The sequence below is a fragment of the Ambystoma mexicanum genome, chromosome 8 (genome assembly GCF_040938575.1).
Source record: "Ambystoma mexicanum isolate Mex_15411 chromosome 8, UKY_AmexF1_1, whole genome shotgun sequence".
NCBI lineage: Eukaryota > Metazoa > Chordata > Amphibia > Caudata > Ambystomatidae > Ambystoma > Ambystoma mexicanum.
The window spans coordinates 623,297,947-623,315,285 of record NC_090929.1 but is presented as its reverse complement, the minus strand read 5'-3'; the positions used below and the strand labels follow the sequence as shown (position 1 = coordinate 623,315,285).

General features: G+C 51.2%; 1 protein-coding gene across 2 annotated transcripts in view; it reads left to right on the top strand.

The window, feature by feature from the left end:
• Positions 1-17,339, top strand: part of HP1BP3 (heterochromatin protein 1 binding protein 3) — a 901,708-nt gene that overhangs the window by 802,484 nt on the left and 81,885 nt on the right. For both annotated transcript variants that reach the window (XM_069610338.1, XM_069610339.1), the window contains exon 10: positions 8,729-8,840. In XM_069610338.1, coding sequence (XP_069466439.1) covers positions 8,729-8,840 — 112 coding nt within the window. The remainder of the gene's footprint in view (positions 1-8,728; positions 8,841-17,339) is intronic.

Below are 17,339 nucleotides of genomic sequence, written 5' to 3'. Positions count from 1 at the left end.
ACGAGGTTGGAGGTAACCATGGCGTTATTAGCACCATGGCTGCCTCCAAAATCATTCCGACTCCGGTCTGATGGATGGAGCAATTAACAGTCCATTCCGAGGTCGGCGGGACCGGTAATTCCCCATTCACCCGAGCCATTCGCCATTCCCATTTGAGCCCCCATAGGGCTCAATGGGTAGGGGGAGGGCGGCAATAACGGTACCTCAAATTGCGGTACCGTTATTGACCCCGGTATCCCTTTGCGGGTCCCGTCCTTAACGCCTGGTAAAACCGTTAAGGAAGGACCTGCAAAGGGAACTCGTAGTAGGGTGGTAAGGGATTACCAGCACGGGTGCCCTTACCGGTGCCGTTAATCCCTTACCGCCCACCTTGTTATGAGGCCCCTTGTGTGTAACATTTGTCTCCCTCGGGACCATGTCAAGGGTACCTTTCGAGCATGTAGAATCCTCAAACCCAAGACATTGAAAGACCGCTTAACTAAGCCCTAGGCCCAACACGCCAGGCACCTCCAGGCCATGTAAGTGGAGGGTACCTTCTGCAACTGCAGCAACGCTGCAGGATCCGAAGGCGACGGGGTTACTACGGTTTCCCAAGCACAGACACCTGACCCCAACAGACAGGCCGGCTGTCTTGTTATGGGGACGGCACTCGGCGGCGGAAGCGCTCTCACTACCCCCTTACCAAACGCACAACCCACGGCTGAGACGCCACGCACTCAGCAAACGGCAGTGCACAACGTCTCGGGAGAGGTCAGTTGAATCTCTCGTATGGGCACTCCAGATCGCCACATGACAGGCCCCGACTGTCGAGACAGAACGGATGTCATGGATAAAAACATTCCCTAAGGTTGTGAGTCGGCTGACCAGACTTCGGATCTGACTGTAGCCGAGATTCGACGTTCTGCGTTGATATCGGTAAAAAAAAATATTCTGGCGGGACTAGCCCATTTAGGTAAAAAGCACGTCCCAGAAGGCCTTATTAAATCAAGGGAGTCTAAGAAGAGTTCTTCATAGACCCCCTAGAGATAAATCACAGAAGGATAGGTCCCCTCACAAGAGTAAGGAACCTCAGGTACAGGATTCCCTGTCTTCAACCTTAAAGAAAAAGGTTACGCCTTCTACTGTAGTTTCTCCTACTCCAGAGGATTTGGGTCTCACACCTCACCCAATGGTCATTCCTAGTTCTGCCGAATGGTCAGCTGAAGATATAGATAGGGTAATGACAAGAACGTCCTTCATGGCCAATTTTTACTTCACAAGATTTCACTACACCATTCCCCCGCCCCCCCCCCCCCTCCACAACAGCAGCCTCCGGGGTCTCAGAACCCTGTTCAAACCCCTGCTAAGAGGTCTCACTCCGGTAAGCTAGAACAAGATCCCTCTGTCATCGACCTGTATGACCCGGCCACTGATCATGAAGACCTCTATAGCCAAGATGCTGCAGACCCTTATTATGGGGATAATGAGGACGATGAGGGTGATCTAGATACAAACATGTACAACATCGACTCCCCAATTGATAAGGACCCCCCTGTTTTAGACACCCCCATAGATGATCAGCCTCTTCTGAACGAGGTACTCATCAAAGCAGCTGAACATTTCCAAATATCTACCCAAGAGGATCCACGGGACAAGGATTTTGTTGACAAAATCTTGGCAGATAAAAAGGCTGTAACTCAGTTTATTCCCCTACTGAAGTCTGTCCAGCGAAAGGTACAACCCTCGCTAGGGAGACCCAATCGGGCGTGAGCGGTGAACCCCTGCATAGAAAAACTTTTCAGACCTGCACCATCAGACCCCGCTGTACATCAGGGTGTAACTAAAGGCTGACTCGCTCGTTGTTACTACAAGGAAAAGAGCAGGTACTACCATAGCCACCTCCTGAGGCGCCTCCAGACAAAGAAAGTAAGAGGCTGTACAAAGTGGGCAGGAAGGTTGCCTCTTCCGCTGCATTCCAGACCAGGCTAGCTAATAACTCTACTTTATTAGCTAGTTATAACTGCCATAAATGGGATGAGGTCTCAGCTTTACCCTCCTCAGCCCCGGAACCACTCAAGACTCTATCACTGGTGACTGCAGAAGTTAGGGCAGTTTCAAGCTGCTTGCTAAAAAGCATTCTTGAAGCCGCAGACCATGCCGGCAGAATCATAGCTGAGGGAACCATTATTAAGTGTCATGCTTGGTTACGCCCATCCGGGTTTAAGCCAGAGACGCAGGCCACTTTCATTAACATGCTAGTCGAGCCCAATGTACTCTTTGGCAAGGCTGTCGAGGACGCCTTGAAGACAGTCAAGGAAGAATATGATGCACTAAAATCTTTTGGCCAATTGACCAAAAATCCTCCTGGCCAGACAGGGAAACAGCAATTTTCGTCACTCACGCAGTCAATTTTCCCAGAGGGGTTCCAGCTATAATCAAAATCGGGCAACGTCCTGGGGGGACAATCGAGGCCAAGCCTCTCAAAATTACCAGTGAGGACCGCGCAGATCACGTGGTCGGGGAAGGGGTCCCTCCTCCAAAGGTGATACCCCACCTCAGAAACAGTGACATCCCGCTTCAGGTGCCCTCCCATGCCTCTCCAGTAGGAGGGCACATTTCCAACGTCACCCAGTCATGGGAAAGAATCACCTCAGACAGATGGGTGCTGTCCACCGTAGCGGGTGGATATTGTATAGAGCTAGTCGAGCGATCCCGGAATCGCCCCACCCCATGCCAGAACACCCACTCCAAAGAAGACCAGAACATCGTCCTGCAAACATGTATGTCAAGCCACAAAAGTTCTGCATGACTACGCTACAAGGGGTAATCCCTCTGCTAAAAAAGGGGATTACATGGCAACACTGGATATGAAAGATGCCTATTTACATATTTCAATGTTCCCAGCGCACAGAAGATTCTTGCGTTTCAAGATAGCGAACCAACACTACCAATTCAAGGTGCTGACCTTCGGAATAGCATCTACTCCAAGGGTATTTGTGATAGAGCAGATGGAGATAGATTAGACAGAAGTCGGTTTGATTAAACAGTGTTCAATAAGTGCTTCTTTAACTTGAATAATACAGAATAAAACAATATGCTGTCTGCACAGGATCAGAACTTTGGATGTGCAGGCCTCCTTTTCTTTGTAAAGTCTGGCTATGGATATTTTTAGGCCGCGGACAGTGTTATTGACTTGGCAGGGCAGACTACATGCTTTATATAACGAATAGGCAACTAAGTAGCTGAACTTTCTCTTTGCCTTGTTCTGATGACTTTAGATGTGGTTTAATAAAAGTCTCTCCCTTAACGGATTACTAGTTCATGGGTAGCTGGCATCTCTTCTTGTCACTTAATTGCCCCAGATAACATAGAACGGGGACATCCCCTGTAAACATATAGAGGTACAGCCTCTGTTCCGTTTTCCCCAGTTCAGGCGCTCCTCTCCCTTATAGTTCGTACGTTTCTTTGAATCACTACTAGAACAGGCTTCTCACCTTGTGGTCCATGAGACAGCGGTTCCGTCTTCCCGCGCCGTCTCCTTCACTATGCACAGCGTCCATGCATTACACAGAGCTTCGTTTCCTCTCTGCCGTGGCTTCCGAAGGGACCGAGCTATTTGCTCCGCTCGAGGTCCCGCCCCTACAACGGTGGGGCCAGAGCAGCGCTCGGCAGCTCACAGCTGATCTTCCGCCTTCAGCTGTAGCTGCGATGACAGCTAGCATCAAGGGTTGCGAGGCCCCGCCTCCGCAAGGGTGGGCGCTTGAATCACTCTTCTCCGCCTGGCACAGCTGATCGGCCCGACTCAGCGGACGTGCAGAATTTCTCCTACCTGGCGCAGGGGTAAGGCGACTTCAGGGCTCACAGGGCTAATACTGCACTCCTCACCTCTTCGCTCTCCGCTCTTCAGATGATGGCTGGACAACCAACGGTTTTCTGTCCCAGCCTCTCTTCGAATCTCCAGCTCTCTCTCTTCTTCACTTCTTATGCTAATTTCAGAAAAACTTCACGAGCCGCTCAACGGGAGCACATCTCATCTTAACTCTGGGCCGCTTGCTTAATAGGCCCATTCATACAGCGTCTCCTCTTCGGAAGGACATCTTTCTTCCTCCCTCTTCTCCAAGGACTATCAAAGAAGAATAACAAACAAAAAGTCCAGTATTAAAGAAGAGCACCTTCTCTACCATACCACTCTGTTTCTCATTTGTCCTCTTAGCTGCCTTTCAAACAGGAAGGCCCTCCCTCCAGTCCCTTTATGACATCATACTATTAGGCCACACTTCCTGGAAACAAAGGGATTTGAGGAATTGACTGTTTACTGATCAATTGACTCTGATGTACCTCATCTTTCTCCACCTTGTCACCCGCCTCATCACAGTATTCACGAAGGAACTGGCGGTGGTGGCTGCACACCTGCCCAGGGAAGCAATCCCAGTATACCCTTCCCTGGATGACTGATTACAGGGGAGTCTCGCCTAATTTGCAGGCTAAACATCCAAAGAACTATCAGCCTTCTCTTTCAGTTGGGGTTCTCCATCGAGAAATAATCCAGCCTAGTGCCAAGCACAACCAAACAGTTCTTAGGAGCTGTTATAAACACAGAAGAGGTGTTGGTCTTTCTGTCAGAGGAGTCCAAAACATGTTACTGCATATACCCCATTATCAAGTCGGTCGCCAGTTAAGCATACGCAAAGTGTGTGATTTGGTGCCAGTTTAAACAAATTAACCCCATAGAATGTTCTCCATCCCACATTTTAAATTATTTGCTCAACTTGCTAGACTCTGGGTTAGTATTCAACTCTTTAAAGGTCCATCTGGTGGCCTTGTCAGCATACACCACCTCCCACTATCAAGGCTTTTATGGAGGGAGTAAAGCAACTCCACCCTCCCATTTCAAACCCGCCGCCAGGTTGGGATCTCAATGTTTTACTCGTTAAGCTCATGGGACCCCCTTTCGAGCCTATGCACAAGTAAAGTCCTAAACACCTGACTTGCAAGACTGCCTTCTTAGTGGCTATTACTTCCATAAGAAGAGTTAGTGAAAGGCAAGCTCTGTCAGTGCAGGATCCCTTCTTTATCATAAATAAAGACAAGCTGGTTTTACGTACTCCCCCTAGGTTCTCGTCTAAGTTAATCTCTAAATTTCGCATAAACCAGTCGGTTGAGCTACTGGCTTTCTTTCAGAACCCCACCAGCTCAGCTGAGGTAAAACTCTGCACACTAGATGTGAGGAGAGCGGTCCTTTACTATGTAAACCAGACCAGTTTGCCAAGAAAAACAGACCAACTGTTCATCTCTATAGCAGCAGGCAGAGGAGACTGCATTTCCAAGAATGCCATCTCCAGATGGATAGTGAGATGTATAGAATTGTGCTATTCATTTATCAAACAAAACACTGCCTTTCACGCCTAGAGCTCCACAAGGAGCACACGAGCCACTCATTCATTGCAAATGTCCCTCTAGACAGCATTTGCAAATTAGCTACATGTAGCTCTATACACATTTTCACTCAGCATTACTGCATTGACACTCATTCCAAGACAGATACTCAAGTGGGGCAAGCGGTTCCAAGACATCTGTTTGCCCATGAACCTTCTCACATCCCACCACCTTCTCCTAACACTGCTCGCTAATCTAGGCACAGCATGTGATCTAAGCAGATTCCACAAGCTTCATAAGGGATACATTACTCACCGTAATCGCATTTCTGATGCTTGTATCTGCTTAGATTCACATGCGCCCACCCTTCCTCCCCTCGGAGAGAAGGCGCATGGATGCTTATGAGCTTGCCTGATGGGTATCCGCTTGGATACAACTGTATTCACCCTACACTTCATGCTACCTCATGTCCGAAAAATAATCTGAGGGACCTCGACGCATGAAGGACCATGAGTACAGTGGACGTCACACTGGGGATAGCATTAGTGGCACGCCCTGTCAACGTCCCTCTTTGATTTTCGAAAACAAGTGCAATACTCGGCAGCTTCCACTAGATGTCGGCCTATTCACAACATGTGAACCTAAGCAGATACAAGCATCAGAAATACGATTACGGTGATTAATGTATCCCATACATACAGATAAAGTCTACAGAAAGGTAAGTACTATCACAATATGCAAACACAATATAAAACCAATGCAATACTCCTGGTAAGTAAACCACAGTCTAAAAAGACTTCTGAGCAGTATGCAACTCAAGGTAAGTAAATCCACTGTTATAGATAACGTTGTCAGTTATTCAGTTTCAGGAATAAGCTAAAGGTAAAAGATCAACACAAGCAGGTAAACCTTTTACAAAGCTTGTAGTTATTTTTAGACTAGTGGGAACAATTCAAAGCGAAGTAATAACTTTGTAATACTTTTCAGAATGACAGTATGTAATTCAAAGTTAAGTATTAACTGTGTAGTAAGCTATGTAATTTGTTCTGTTTCAGAAATATTATAGTTATACTACGAACATCAAAGTAAGTACTTGGCACCAAGTGTGAGGAATAATACAGTGACCCTACCAACAGTAGCAAGTAAGTACTGTGCAGTTACTTTTTAGAATAGTGACACACTTTGAATTTAAGTTATAACTTTGTAACACTTTGTTTCATATCCTTATGATGGAAACAAACACCAGCACAAGCTAAGTCAGTTGGCACTCTTTTCACAAAGCCTAGACTTTGAGTCCTTCCATATCTAGCTCTGAGTCTCTTTCAGGGTCAGAATGGAGGTTAGAAATGCAGGCACAAGCTGTAGAAAAGTGAGAGTTCTGGGTGTAAGGTTTCAGGGACTTCAGAGAATGCTACCTGAATGTGTACCAGCGTTCGGCCTGGGCGAACGTGTATGGGTGAACTCCCAAACGCACAAATAACCACCTGAGCAACATAGGAGTGGCAGAATGGCTTTAGGTAAGTATTACCTGGAATTTCACTGTACCTTAGGAGTGATGGAGAAGAGGCTGGAGGCCTTCACCATATAGCAGCTGCAGACCCGTTCGACTGTTCCTTGGTACAAAAGGAGGGACTCTGGATGGAATTTCGCAGCAACAATCGAGTGAGGGGACCACCAGCAAAGTATTCTTCATGTGCCAACGTATATCTGTGGTTTTGGCGCTTTTTCAGAGGCACCAGTGCAGAACGGTTCTCATCTGATCTATCCGCCTCGCATGCTCGAATCTGCACTCTGGTTAGGGGACTTTGAGGAGTGGAATCTTGCTTCAGGAGGACCACCAAAGTTTCAGGAAGTTTTGTTCCTTCATAAGACAATGCACAGCACGATGGTCGCAGGTCCCAAGGTATTGGTGGTTTGTAGCCAATGAAGGTCACTGGTCATCGTGGGATGGCTCAAATTGCAGGTTGTTTTAGGGTTGATTATGCCCACCACTCAGTTTTCCTCTTCGGACGTTCCCTGTTGATTCGAGAAAAGGGTCAGGACAGCAGCAGTCACGTCCGCAGGCTTCACTGGTTCTGCTGTTCCAGTTGTCGACTTGTCTTCAGGCCATTTATCCAGAAACCCAGCCAATCCAAACTCATGCTACATTCAAACTTTGGGCGTGGCAGTCCGTGCAGGACAGCCAGCCTCCCAGTTGGAACTGGTTCAAGACAGGCATGCCAGAAGACCAACGACTGCAGAGTTTCTGACTCCGCCCTAATTTCCTATCGTCAGACTCTGGAGTATTGGTGGACTTCCCAATGGATTCCCGCCAAAGACGAAAATCAAACCAAGACCACCTCTGCCTACTGATGCAGTTGAAGGACCAAGAAAGGACAAGCACTTAAGGAATGGTTAAAGAATGCAGCCACCATTTTGGGTCAATGGTGATCCTTCTGCGTTACCTGGGCTGTGATCCCGAATCCCACAACTTGGTAGAACACATCCACTGCCACCAGCTGTTCAGGTATGCTCGTCACTGTAACAGAAGCAGTGAGAAAGGGGATACAGTGTAAGCTCTTAGCACTCCACATAAGGTGGTGTGTGCTGATCTCACAATATAAAATGTAGAAAGGATAAAAAGTATCCCTCTACCCTTGAAAACAAGTATCCTCACAAGGAGAACAAAAGAAAACACAAAGGTAAGCCCAAAGGGCTCTCAGCAGCACTGCATAAAAGGTGCTGTGCTACAAAAGTAAATTACTGATGCCTTAGAAAATATGGAAGAAAACATGACTCCCTAAAATAAAGTACGAAAGTAATAAACCAGGGTTCCCATATACAGAATTAAAGAGTGAGTGGGGGAAAAAGGCTCCCACTCAGACTGATAAAAAAAAATCCACGAGTCCAGCAAAAAGTGCTGGGGGTCTCGCAGGTGAAGGAGATTTGGCATAGAAATGAAAAACCTACTTAGAAAAGCATACTTGTAACTGCTGTTCTCCAGAGTTTGTATCATTCATAGATTCACATGTCATATGACCTGCTCTTCTCCAAGGCAGGCTGTTGTGGTGAGGGGGCTAAGCGTGACAAAAAGCTATTCAATTACTTTAGGAACTCTTTAGAACGAGTCAACCCATAACTAAGGGCCCAAGAGTAAATGACCCAAAGTGAGTTGGATAGGCTGCTCAGTTGACTTTCTGTTTACATTGATGTGGTATTAAAGCAACGGGCATTCACAGCCTGCCTGTCTACTGGGAAATATTTAATGCAAGTCAAACTATATGAAGGATAAAGAAGTTGAATCACAAATTACAGATCAGTAACTGCTGTACAGAAATGTTGAATAGCAATTGTGGTATTGCTTTATTTAATTTTTCAAAATTTTTCCTCACAGTGCACCTACTAAAGAGGACGTTACAGAAGTGTGAGAAGAATGGCTGGCTGGATCATATTTCTGGAAAAGGCTTCAGTGGCACCTACATGCTCAGCTTTCCTTATTACCCCAAGTAAGCGTGGTTAATGTAGCATGTTCTAATTGATTATTGTGCATTTGCCCTGGTCGTATGATGTGGAACTAAACATGATGAATGCATTTGGCCGAAGGAATAGCAGAGCAGCCAGGGTTTATGTGAATTCATAAAATTCAAGGTCAAACTGCATCACTTTGAAGCCATACCCTGGAAAACACAGCCCACATGAGGAATGTGGTGATCGCACATGCGTGTCAAATGAAGGACACTGCCTTTCTCTTGTGGATTGTGCATGAATCACATCAGTCTGTTGAAAAGCAGGAGGGGGCTAACTCAATCGGACAGAGATGATTTTAACATAAAATTCACTGCTAGCATGCCATACAGTTTCAACTTTGACAGTTGATCTATTAATACACATTGTCAGTGTGTGAATTAATGAACTGGTGGGATGTAAATATTTTCCCAAATTTACGAGAGCAAGGCTGAAACAATCTAGGATTCAGTGTAGAGGACAGGCTGGTGTGAATCTGTTATTTTTACAGCACAAATTGGATGAAAAGCAAGGGAGTCCATAAAATATGAGCTACTCCTACAGGACAGGAGCACTTTTTTGTAGCACCAAAAGATGTTTGTGCTTTTTTATTTGTACACTAGTGTTCAGTAGAATTCGAATTTCTGTGCTAATTCCCTTCAACCTTCGAGACCTCCAGCTCTTTTGCTGGACTTTAGGACTTTTTTAATGTTCACCCTGGAGTGAGAACTTTTGCTCACGCTCTCATGTGTTTGGACCTGATTTGGATTATGTGTTTCCTCTGTTTTTGTAGTCGCAAACTCAGCTCGGGAGGATAGCTCAGGGGCATCGGGCATGCCTTGGAAGCAAGACGGCACGGAACACTACAGGTTCGATCACCGGGTCCTCTCTTAGAAACCTCAGGTTATTTATAACATGCTTTATAACCAATCATATCATAGGCATATACTTTTTGAATGGTGACGCACAGCAGCTTCAGTGCAGTATCACGGAGAAATCCTTTACATTTCTCATATGGTTTAAATACCATTTCTTTTGAGTACTACTGTTCCCAAGAATAGTAAAGTGAAATTGACTTTAGTTACCTTTACTCTTACATCCCGTCCCCTTTCCTCCATACTGTATGAGCGTCCCTCACGAGAGACGGAACCTTTTTCACCAGAAGAAATCTTCTTCCACTTTAAATGTAGAGGTACGCAGCCCTGGGAGCATGCGCTCGCCTGACTCTGCCCACCGGTGGGCCACTCCTCAGTCCCCTTTTCCGTGTCGACAGGAACGAGCCGAATACACCAGCGCTCCTGGGTTTTTCTCCGGCCATGTAATACCATGCGCTCTTCCCCGGATATTCTATCTTTTTCTTTTCAATTAGGTACTTAGTCCTCCGACGCCACGCTCCTCCCCGGCGCATGTTGACTTCAGCGAGTGCCAAGCCTGCGAGGGGCTCTTCCCTACATCCGACCCCCATGCCCTTTGCCTCCGCTGACTTGGCCCTGACCACGGCTGGGAAGGTTGTTCCGCGTGCGACGCACTGACTCCATGGGCACTGAAGAATATGCTAGCTGGGGGGAGGTAGCTCATCCCAAAGTCTCCTACGGAGGACCTAAAGGACTTCGTGAAACATCGCTCGAGGCCGAAGGAAAGGCCTCTATTCACCATCGCACCCCGTAAAGGTGACTCCTTCCCAAGGAAGCGCCTGACCGGGAGGAACCTGTTGGTTTCTAGCACACGTAATGAGGCTAGTCCAGCTACCGGACTCACGGCTGAGGGGTTTCCGGATCCTTCCAGGTTCAGTGCAGAGGGAACGCAAGGTTCTTTTACTGGGGTTAATCCCGAGGGGCAACGCCCTGGTACCGGCATCATGTCAGAGGGGGCACCTTCACGCAGCACTACCGGCAGCTCTGCCGAGGGCAATACGCCTTCCAGGTCACGGCCTGAGGTGCAGAATAGGCCTTTTGTTCCAACACCAAGCGTCTTGGACGGGGCTGGTTCCAGCGAGCCATGCACCACGACTTCAACGCGTAGCACGACAAAATGGCCACCGCGCCAGATGAGATGGCAGCTCGTCTGATGCCCCCTCTTGCAGAGCAGGTGGAGGAAAGTCACAAGGTGGGACTGGTGTCAACCAGGGGCGTGGCCTGCAGTTTATCCATCAGCAGCACAGGGCAGGTTTCCTGTGCACTCCAGGTAGTGTGTGCCCCAGCCCCTGTTGCCCTTAGCCACTCCGTCAATATCACCTGCCACTTTTACAGCCTCTGAAGACAGGTTCTTCGAAAGCTTCCTAGGGCTGATGCGTACTCCCCAGTTGAGGGCCATCCTCCGGGATGCCATCAGGGACATGCTCCCCCAGGTCACCCACCGGCACCCGTAGTCATTCCTCCTATGTCTCCAGTGCCAAAGGCCCCAGCGCAGCTGACCCTGCCGGCTCCTCCGATTCCGGCTCCCCTGCCTCCCACAGTACAGGCGGTTCCACACAAGCCTCCTCCGCAGCCACGGATCCGGTCTCCAAACCGCAGCTCACGGCGCCCAGCACTCCTCCACCAGCTCCAGACCCCCACCCCCAGATTATTTCTGCGTTCCTCAGCCCGAGGTAGAACAGCCCGAGGAGGGGGTCTTGGCAGAACTCCTCACCCTAAGACCCCCTACCAAAATGGGGATCCCGATGCAAAAAGACGAGTTGCACTGGCCAGAAAGGGGTGGCTCAAGCCGCACTCGGCCCAGCCTGTCAATGGGCGCCTAGACATCAAGTACAGGCAGATGGAGGGGTCACTCTTGCTTTCGGCGCATCCTCAACCGCATTCTTTGCTGCAGCATCACTCTATTTGAAGCCTCAGCCGTCCTCTGCCACCTCGTCCTCGATGCTGCTTGGCAAGGGGGAGAGGCTCTTGGAGGCATACAAGAAAAGCTGTACTCAAACGCCTCCTTGCACCTGCGTCAGGCCAACGCAGATGCTATCCTGGCAGCCGCTAACCAAAGGCTATGGTCGGAAATTGCAGACTTCCTCCCAGAACTTCCGGCACAGAGCCAAGCGCGCTTCAAGGAAGGACTAAGAATCCAGGCTGGTAGCGCAGGACGTAATGGAGTCCACCGTGGCCCACATCGGTACCTCTGCCTGAGCCATCTGCATTGCCACGGACATGAGGACGGCCTGGCTCCATGATGCTAAATTTAATCCCGATGTCCAGGAAAGCATATTGGACCTTCCCTTCGAGGGTAGTGACCTCTTCTCCAGCATGGGGTCTGGCATGGATTCACATGCTCATGAATATTCCCCGTCGTCAGGCTGGGAATCCTCGGTAAAGAAAAAACCAGTATCAGTTTCGTTTCTGATCTGTCTTTCGTAGTAACAACCAATCACTGGTCTCTGCGTCATACTGACCACAGCCAATGACTGCCCTCTACCTAAGCACCGCCTCTGGCAGCCATCTTCAGATTTTTACTGCACGTTCATGTGTTGGGATCCTCGTACTATTGCTCTCGAGCTTTAGTGCTATTTGTTCACGTTTTTTTTCTCAAAAACTTAGTTTTTTTCGGTCAAAAGAGCCTCAAGCTCCACCGACTCTCCATCCGATCAACGGGGACCCGTGTCAGATTCGTCTGCGCCCCTCAAGGGTGAAGATTTCGTCGAGCTACGCTTTTGGAGGACTCCAGAAGTTTCTCAGGCCCGGACATGGCCCAGGAGAAGGGAAGCTCGACGCCCGGAAAGCTGTTCAGGATCTGCCCTGGATGCTAGCTGCAGAACGTCTTTAAGGAGGACGAACACTCCTTTTGTCTCTACTGCTTGCATGAGGACAAGACGCACGTGGAGAAGGACTGTGCGTTTTGCGGCAACATGTCGGAGCGGACCATGAAGGACCGCCATCAACGTCTCGCCAACTGGCTGGAAGGGAAGAGCCCGTCAGGCGAGAAGAAGAGGAAGAAATCCGAGCGGTCTTCTAAGACCTTTGAGGACGCCCCGGCGACGGGGATCCAACACTGTCATGATCTCTGCTTCCAAAAGGTCAGGGTTTTCCCAACTCCCTTGGAAGCAGATCCATAACCCAGGTTCCGAGTGCCAACCAGTCCCAATTGGGGCCTTTTGGACCCAGTCCTGGCGCCAGTGGCACCTGGCTCATAAATCTGCCCAGTCCCAGCGCTGGAAGCGCCGGGCTCATAATGCTTGGGTGGACTTACCTTCAGCAGACCATGCTGCTTACTTGCCTGCCAGTTGAGCCTCTGATCCTCTTCTGTTTGGAACTACTTTTCCTGTTGGGTGGGGCTGGAGCCACTCCCTAGATTCAGAAAACTGGAACTCTTCTGGAAGGCAGGAACTCTTTTCTTACCAGGAACTCTTTTCTTACTTAGGCGTGGCTGTGGAAGGAGACACCTAAGCACTACAGGAGGCTATTTAAACCACACCCGGTGGATGAATCTTGCTTTGCGTTATTCTGCAACCTCTGCAGCAGAACGCTCATCGTGTCTTCTGCATCCAGTCCTGGGCCTAAGGAAAAAGGCTTACCATCCTGAATCCAGTCTTCAGCAACACCTATAAAGACAAGAAAGAACAGGTTAGCATTCCGGCATCTGAAAGGCAAAGGCTTACCTACTCTTCGTGCGCTCCGGAGGTCTTCATACTGCATTCCGGCATCTGAAAGACAAATGTTTACCAACTCTTTGCACGCTCCGGAGGCCTTCGGCGCTGCATCCCGCATCTGAAAGACAAAACAAGGTGCGTTTAAAGACATTGGGGAACTTTAATACTCACGTGCCATTACTCCTTTCCGCCATCGCCGGAACCCTGCAAAACAAGAGACATCATTACTAAAGACTTTAAAGACATTTGAATGACTCGAAACTTACCGTTCGTGCAGTAAACGACGGACAGCAGTCCTCTGAAGTCAAAAGGCCTGCGCTACCTATCCAGTGAAGAAACTGGTTACAGCACCCTGCCCCGAGGCAGATGGAGAGCTCGGCATTCACTTACCTAAGGTGAGAGCGTTAACCTTTGGGGGTCTACAGGAGAGGAGAAGAGGAAAGAGATAGGGACACCCCAATAACCCCAGTTCATTAACCCCATATTTTCTATCTGCTGACATCTTACTCTACACGTCAGGCATACAGTGCACAGAGGTCCAGCCCAAAGAGCCAACCCGGTGCTACACATCACCTTTGAAGATACGGTAGTCGCCCAGTCAAGACCGGCACCTCTGCGAGAATCTGGTGAGCGTTACAAACACAAGGCCAAGCACCGCGAGTCCGCTGGCACCGGGAGCGCCGAACGGTCGGGCTCTACGGTCACCAGGCAGTGCGCACCCTCCCAGGCACCTTCAGCCACGAGCCAACGCTCTGGGTCGGGTAAGAGGAAGGGCAAGCACCCGGCGAAGCTCCTGGAGAGGCCCCGGTCGAGCTCGAAGGCCCCATCGGAGGGGGAGCGAGGCAGTGTCCCCCCCCCCTCAAGGATAAGGCGGTGAGTGCACCTAAGGTGGTGAAGGCCTTAATCCATCCGGCCAAGCCCTCTATCGATTCTGTCGCGGCGGCCCTGGCTCAGCCTGTGGAGGCTACACCAGTGGTGGCGACCTCGGGGCTCAGAGTCTCCCTGCCACCTTGGAGGGAGTCCTCTTTTGTGCCCATCGATAGGACCCCCGTGAAACCCCCGGCGGGGAAGAAAAAGGGGGGGCAGGGCGTCGTCGTAGATTCGGCCTCAACCTCAGAGGAAGAGCTGATTGAGGTCTTGAGCCATGGCCTTGGCGTGGAAGAAGACCGGCCCGTCGGGATGGATCCCGACGCAGGCGACGACGACATTGTCGAGGGTGCCGACGGGGCCCCTGATCGCCCGTCGGATTCCCCTCTGCCAGTGCCGCAAGACAACTCGGCGGCCATTTTGTTGGCTATACAGTCCTTATGTTCAGAGATAAGGACGAGACTACCGTTGCCGACGGAGGAACCTCTCCCGTCGGGGGATCCTGAACCGGGACCTTCGGGTGCTCCCCCGCCCAAGAAAAGAAGGATTCACCCTCCACCTCCTTTTCAGCCGTCGCGCCCCGTCCAGCCCTCCTCCCCGTCCACCGGAGGAGATGATACGGGGACTGACACGGCAGCGACAGGTACGGACGACGAGGTATACGACGAGGATCTACCGTCGTCACCTCCCACCAGGGCTTCTCCGCCCGACGCGATTGGATCGTTCCACTCCATGATCGCCAGGGCATCCGAGCTTTTCCAACTCTGCCCTGAGGAGAAGAAAAAGGAAGGATTCCTTTATCAACGGCGCGAGGCCAAGAGGAAGACGGTCCTCGCGGTGCCTTTACTGGACGACATTTGGGATGAGGGCCTCGCCCTCCTCAAGAACCCTTCCACGACGCCAGCTAGAAGAGACCGGTACGATAAGAAGTACCGGGTCCCGGACGCGGCCCCCCTGTGCCTCCGGGCGCAGCCTACCCCGGACTCCGTCGTCTCCGCGGCGGCCAGGAAGAAAGCGGGGGGGGTGCGGCCTCCACATCGACTTCCTGCTGGACTTCCTACCGGACGACAAGGGGGCGGATGCCCTGGAGATCCTACAGGAAGGCGAGGTGGCGTCGGACCACACCATCACTATTGCGACGGACATCGCCGACACTGGGTTTCGCCAGTTGGGCAACGGCGTATGCCTTAGGCGGCGTGGATGGCTCAAGGCTACGGACTTCCGTCAAGACGTACAGACCAGAGTCCTGGACATGCCGTTCGATGGGAACAACCTGTTTGGGAAAACAGTGGACAATTCCCTCCAGGCCATTAAAGCGGACACTGAGACGGCCCGGGCCCTTGGGGTTCTGCAACGACGGAAGCCCTTTCGGAGCAGCGGAGGCAAGGGCGCCTCCAAAGGTTCCGGCGGCGGTTTCTCCACCTACCGTCAAGCGGCCCGCTCGTCGTCTCAGGAGGCCTACAGAGGACGAGGCAAGTCTGGCGGACCCCGCCGTCGTCGCCAAGGAGGTCAAGGCGGCAAAGCCTCGTCGAAACAGGATTGAACCGGCCGCGGGGTCGGGCCCCCACCGAAGCACCCCGGTGGGAGGCCGGCTGGCGAGCTTCGTCAGCGTGTGGGAGTCCATCTCCACCGACCGTTGGGTGCTGGACGCCTTAGCCCGGGGCCACGCGCTCGAGTTTCAAAGAAGGTGCCCGCGCGTCCCCCCCCGTGGCCAGGAAAGAGCTTCACGTCCCTCAGCTTCTCCTGGAGGTAAAGGCGATGCTCAGGAAGGGCGTCATCGAACTCGTCCCAAAGAGGCTTCGGGGCTCCGGAGTTTACTCGAGATACTTCCTCGTGAAGAAGAAGACGGGAGGATGGCGCCCCATCCTAGATCTGCGACGGCTGAACAAGTTCATCAAGGCGCAGAAGTTCCGGATGGTCACCCTCCAGCACGTCCTGGGGCAGCTGGAGGAAGGAGACTTCCTGTCGTCGTTGGATTTGGAGGATGCCTACTTCCATATTCCCATCCTAAAGGGGCACCGAAAATTCCTCAGGTTTGTGGTCCAAGGGCGTCACTACCAGTTCAAAGCCCTCCCCTTCGGACTACGGTCGGCACCCAGGGTATTCACCAAGTGCCTTGCACCGGTGGCGGCCCAGCTGCGCCGCGAGGGGATCCACGTCTACCCCTACCTGGACGACTGGCTCATCCGAGCCAAGACGAGGGAGCTCGCCGTGGAGCACACGGCAAGGACCGTCCAACTTCTCTCGGACCTGGGATTCTCCGTGAACTACGCCAAGTCCCACCTGGTACCCGCGCAAAACGCACTGTTTCTGGGAGCGAAGCTCGACACAGTGTCCCTTCTGGCCTCCCTGTCGGAGGAAAGGACCAGGTCCATCCTGGGCAAGGTACAGCAGATGTTGGTTTCCGACGCGGCCAAGGTGAGGTCCATCAAGTCCCTCCTCGGAATGATGTCTTCTTGCATCTACCTCATTCCCATGTGCATGCTCCGGATGCGCCGTTGCAGGAGTTCCTGGACGCGCGCTGGATCCAAACGACGGGCGGCTTCGAGGAGAGGATCACACTCGACGAGAGTTTCCGCCGAGCGGTCCGGTGGTGGGGCAACCGCGCGCATCTGACGGCGGGCATGGACTTCCAGACCGCAGACCACCAGGAGACAGTGACCACGGATGCCTCCCTGGAAGGGTGGGGAGCGCACACCGAAAAACTGCACGCGAGAGGCCTTTGGCTCCCGACGGAGAAGTGCCTCCATATCAACGTCCTGGAGCTCCGTGCAGTGTTCTGGGCCCTCAGGTCCTTCCGTCCCTCAAGGGCACACCTTCACGAAATTCTACTGCGTCGATCGGGATTCCAGGGAGGAGTCCAGGGTCGGCCAAGCAGTGCTGCGCAACCTGTTCGCCTGAGGTGAGCCTGGTGAGGAGGTAAGATTGCTTGATGTTGAGTTTGATGTAATGCTTAATGTTGAGCCTTTGCCACCTCCCGTGGTTGTGCATGTGTGTACTGCTAGGTATTCTTTATTCATGAGCATGTGAATCCATGCCAGACCCCATGCTGGAGAAGGAACAA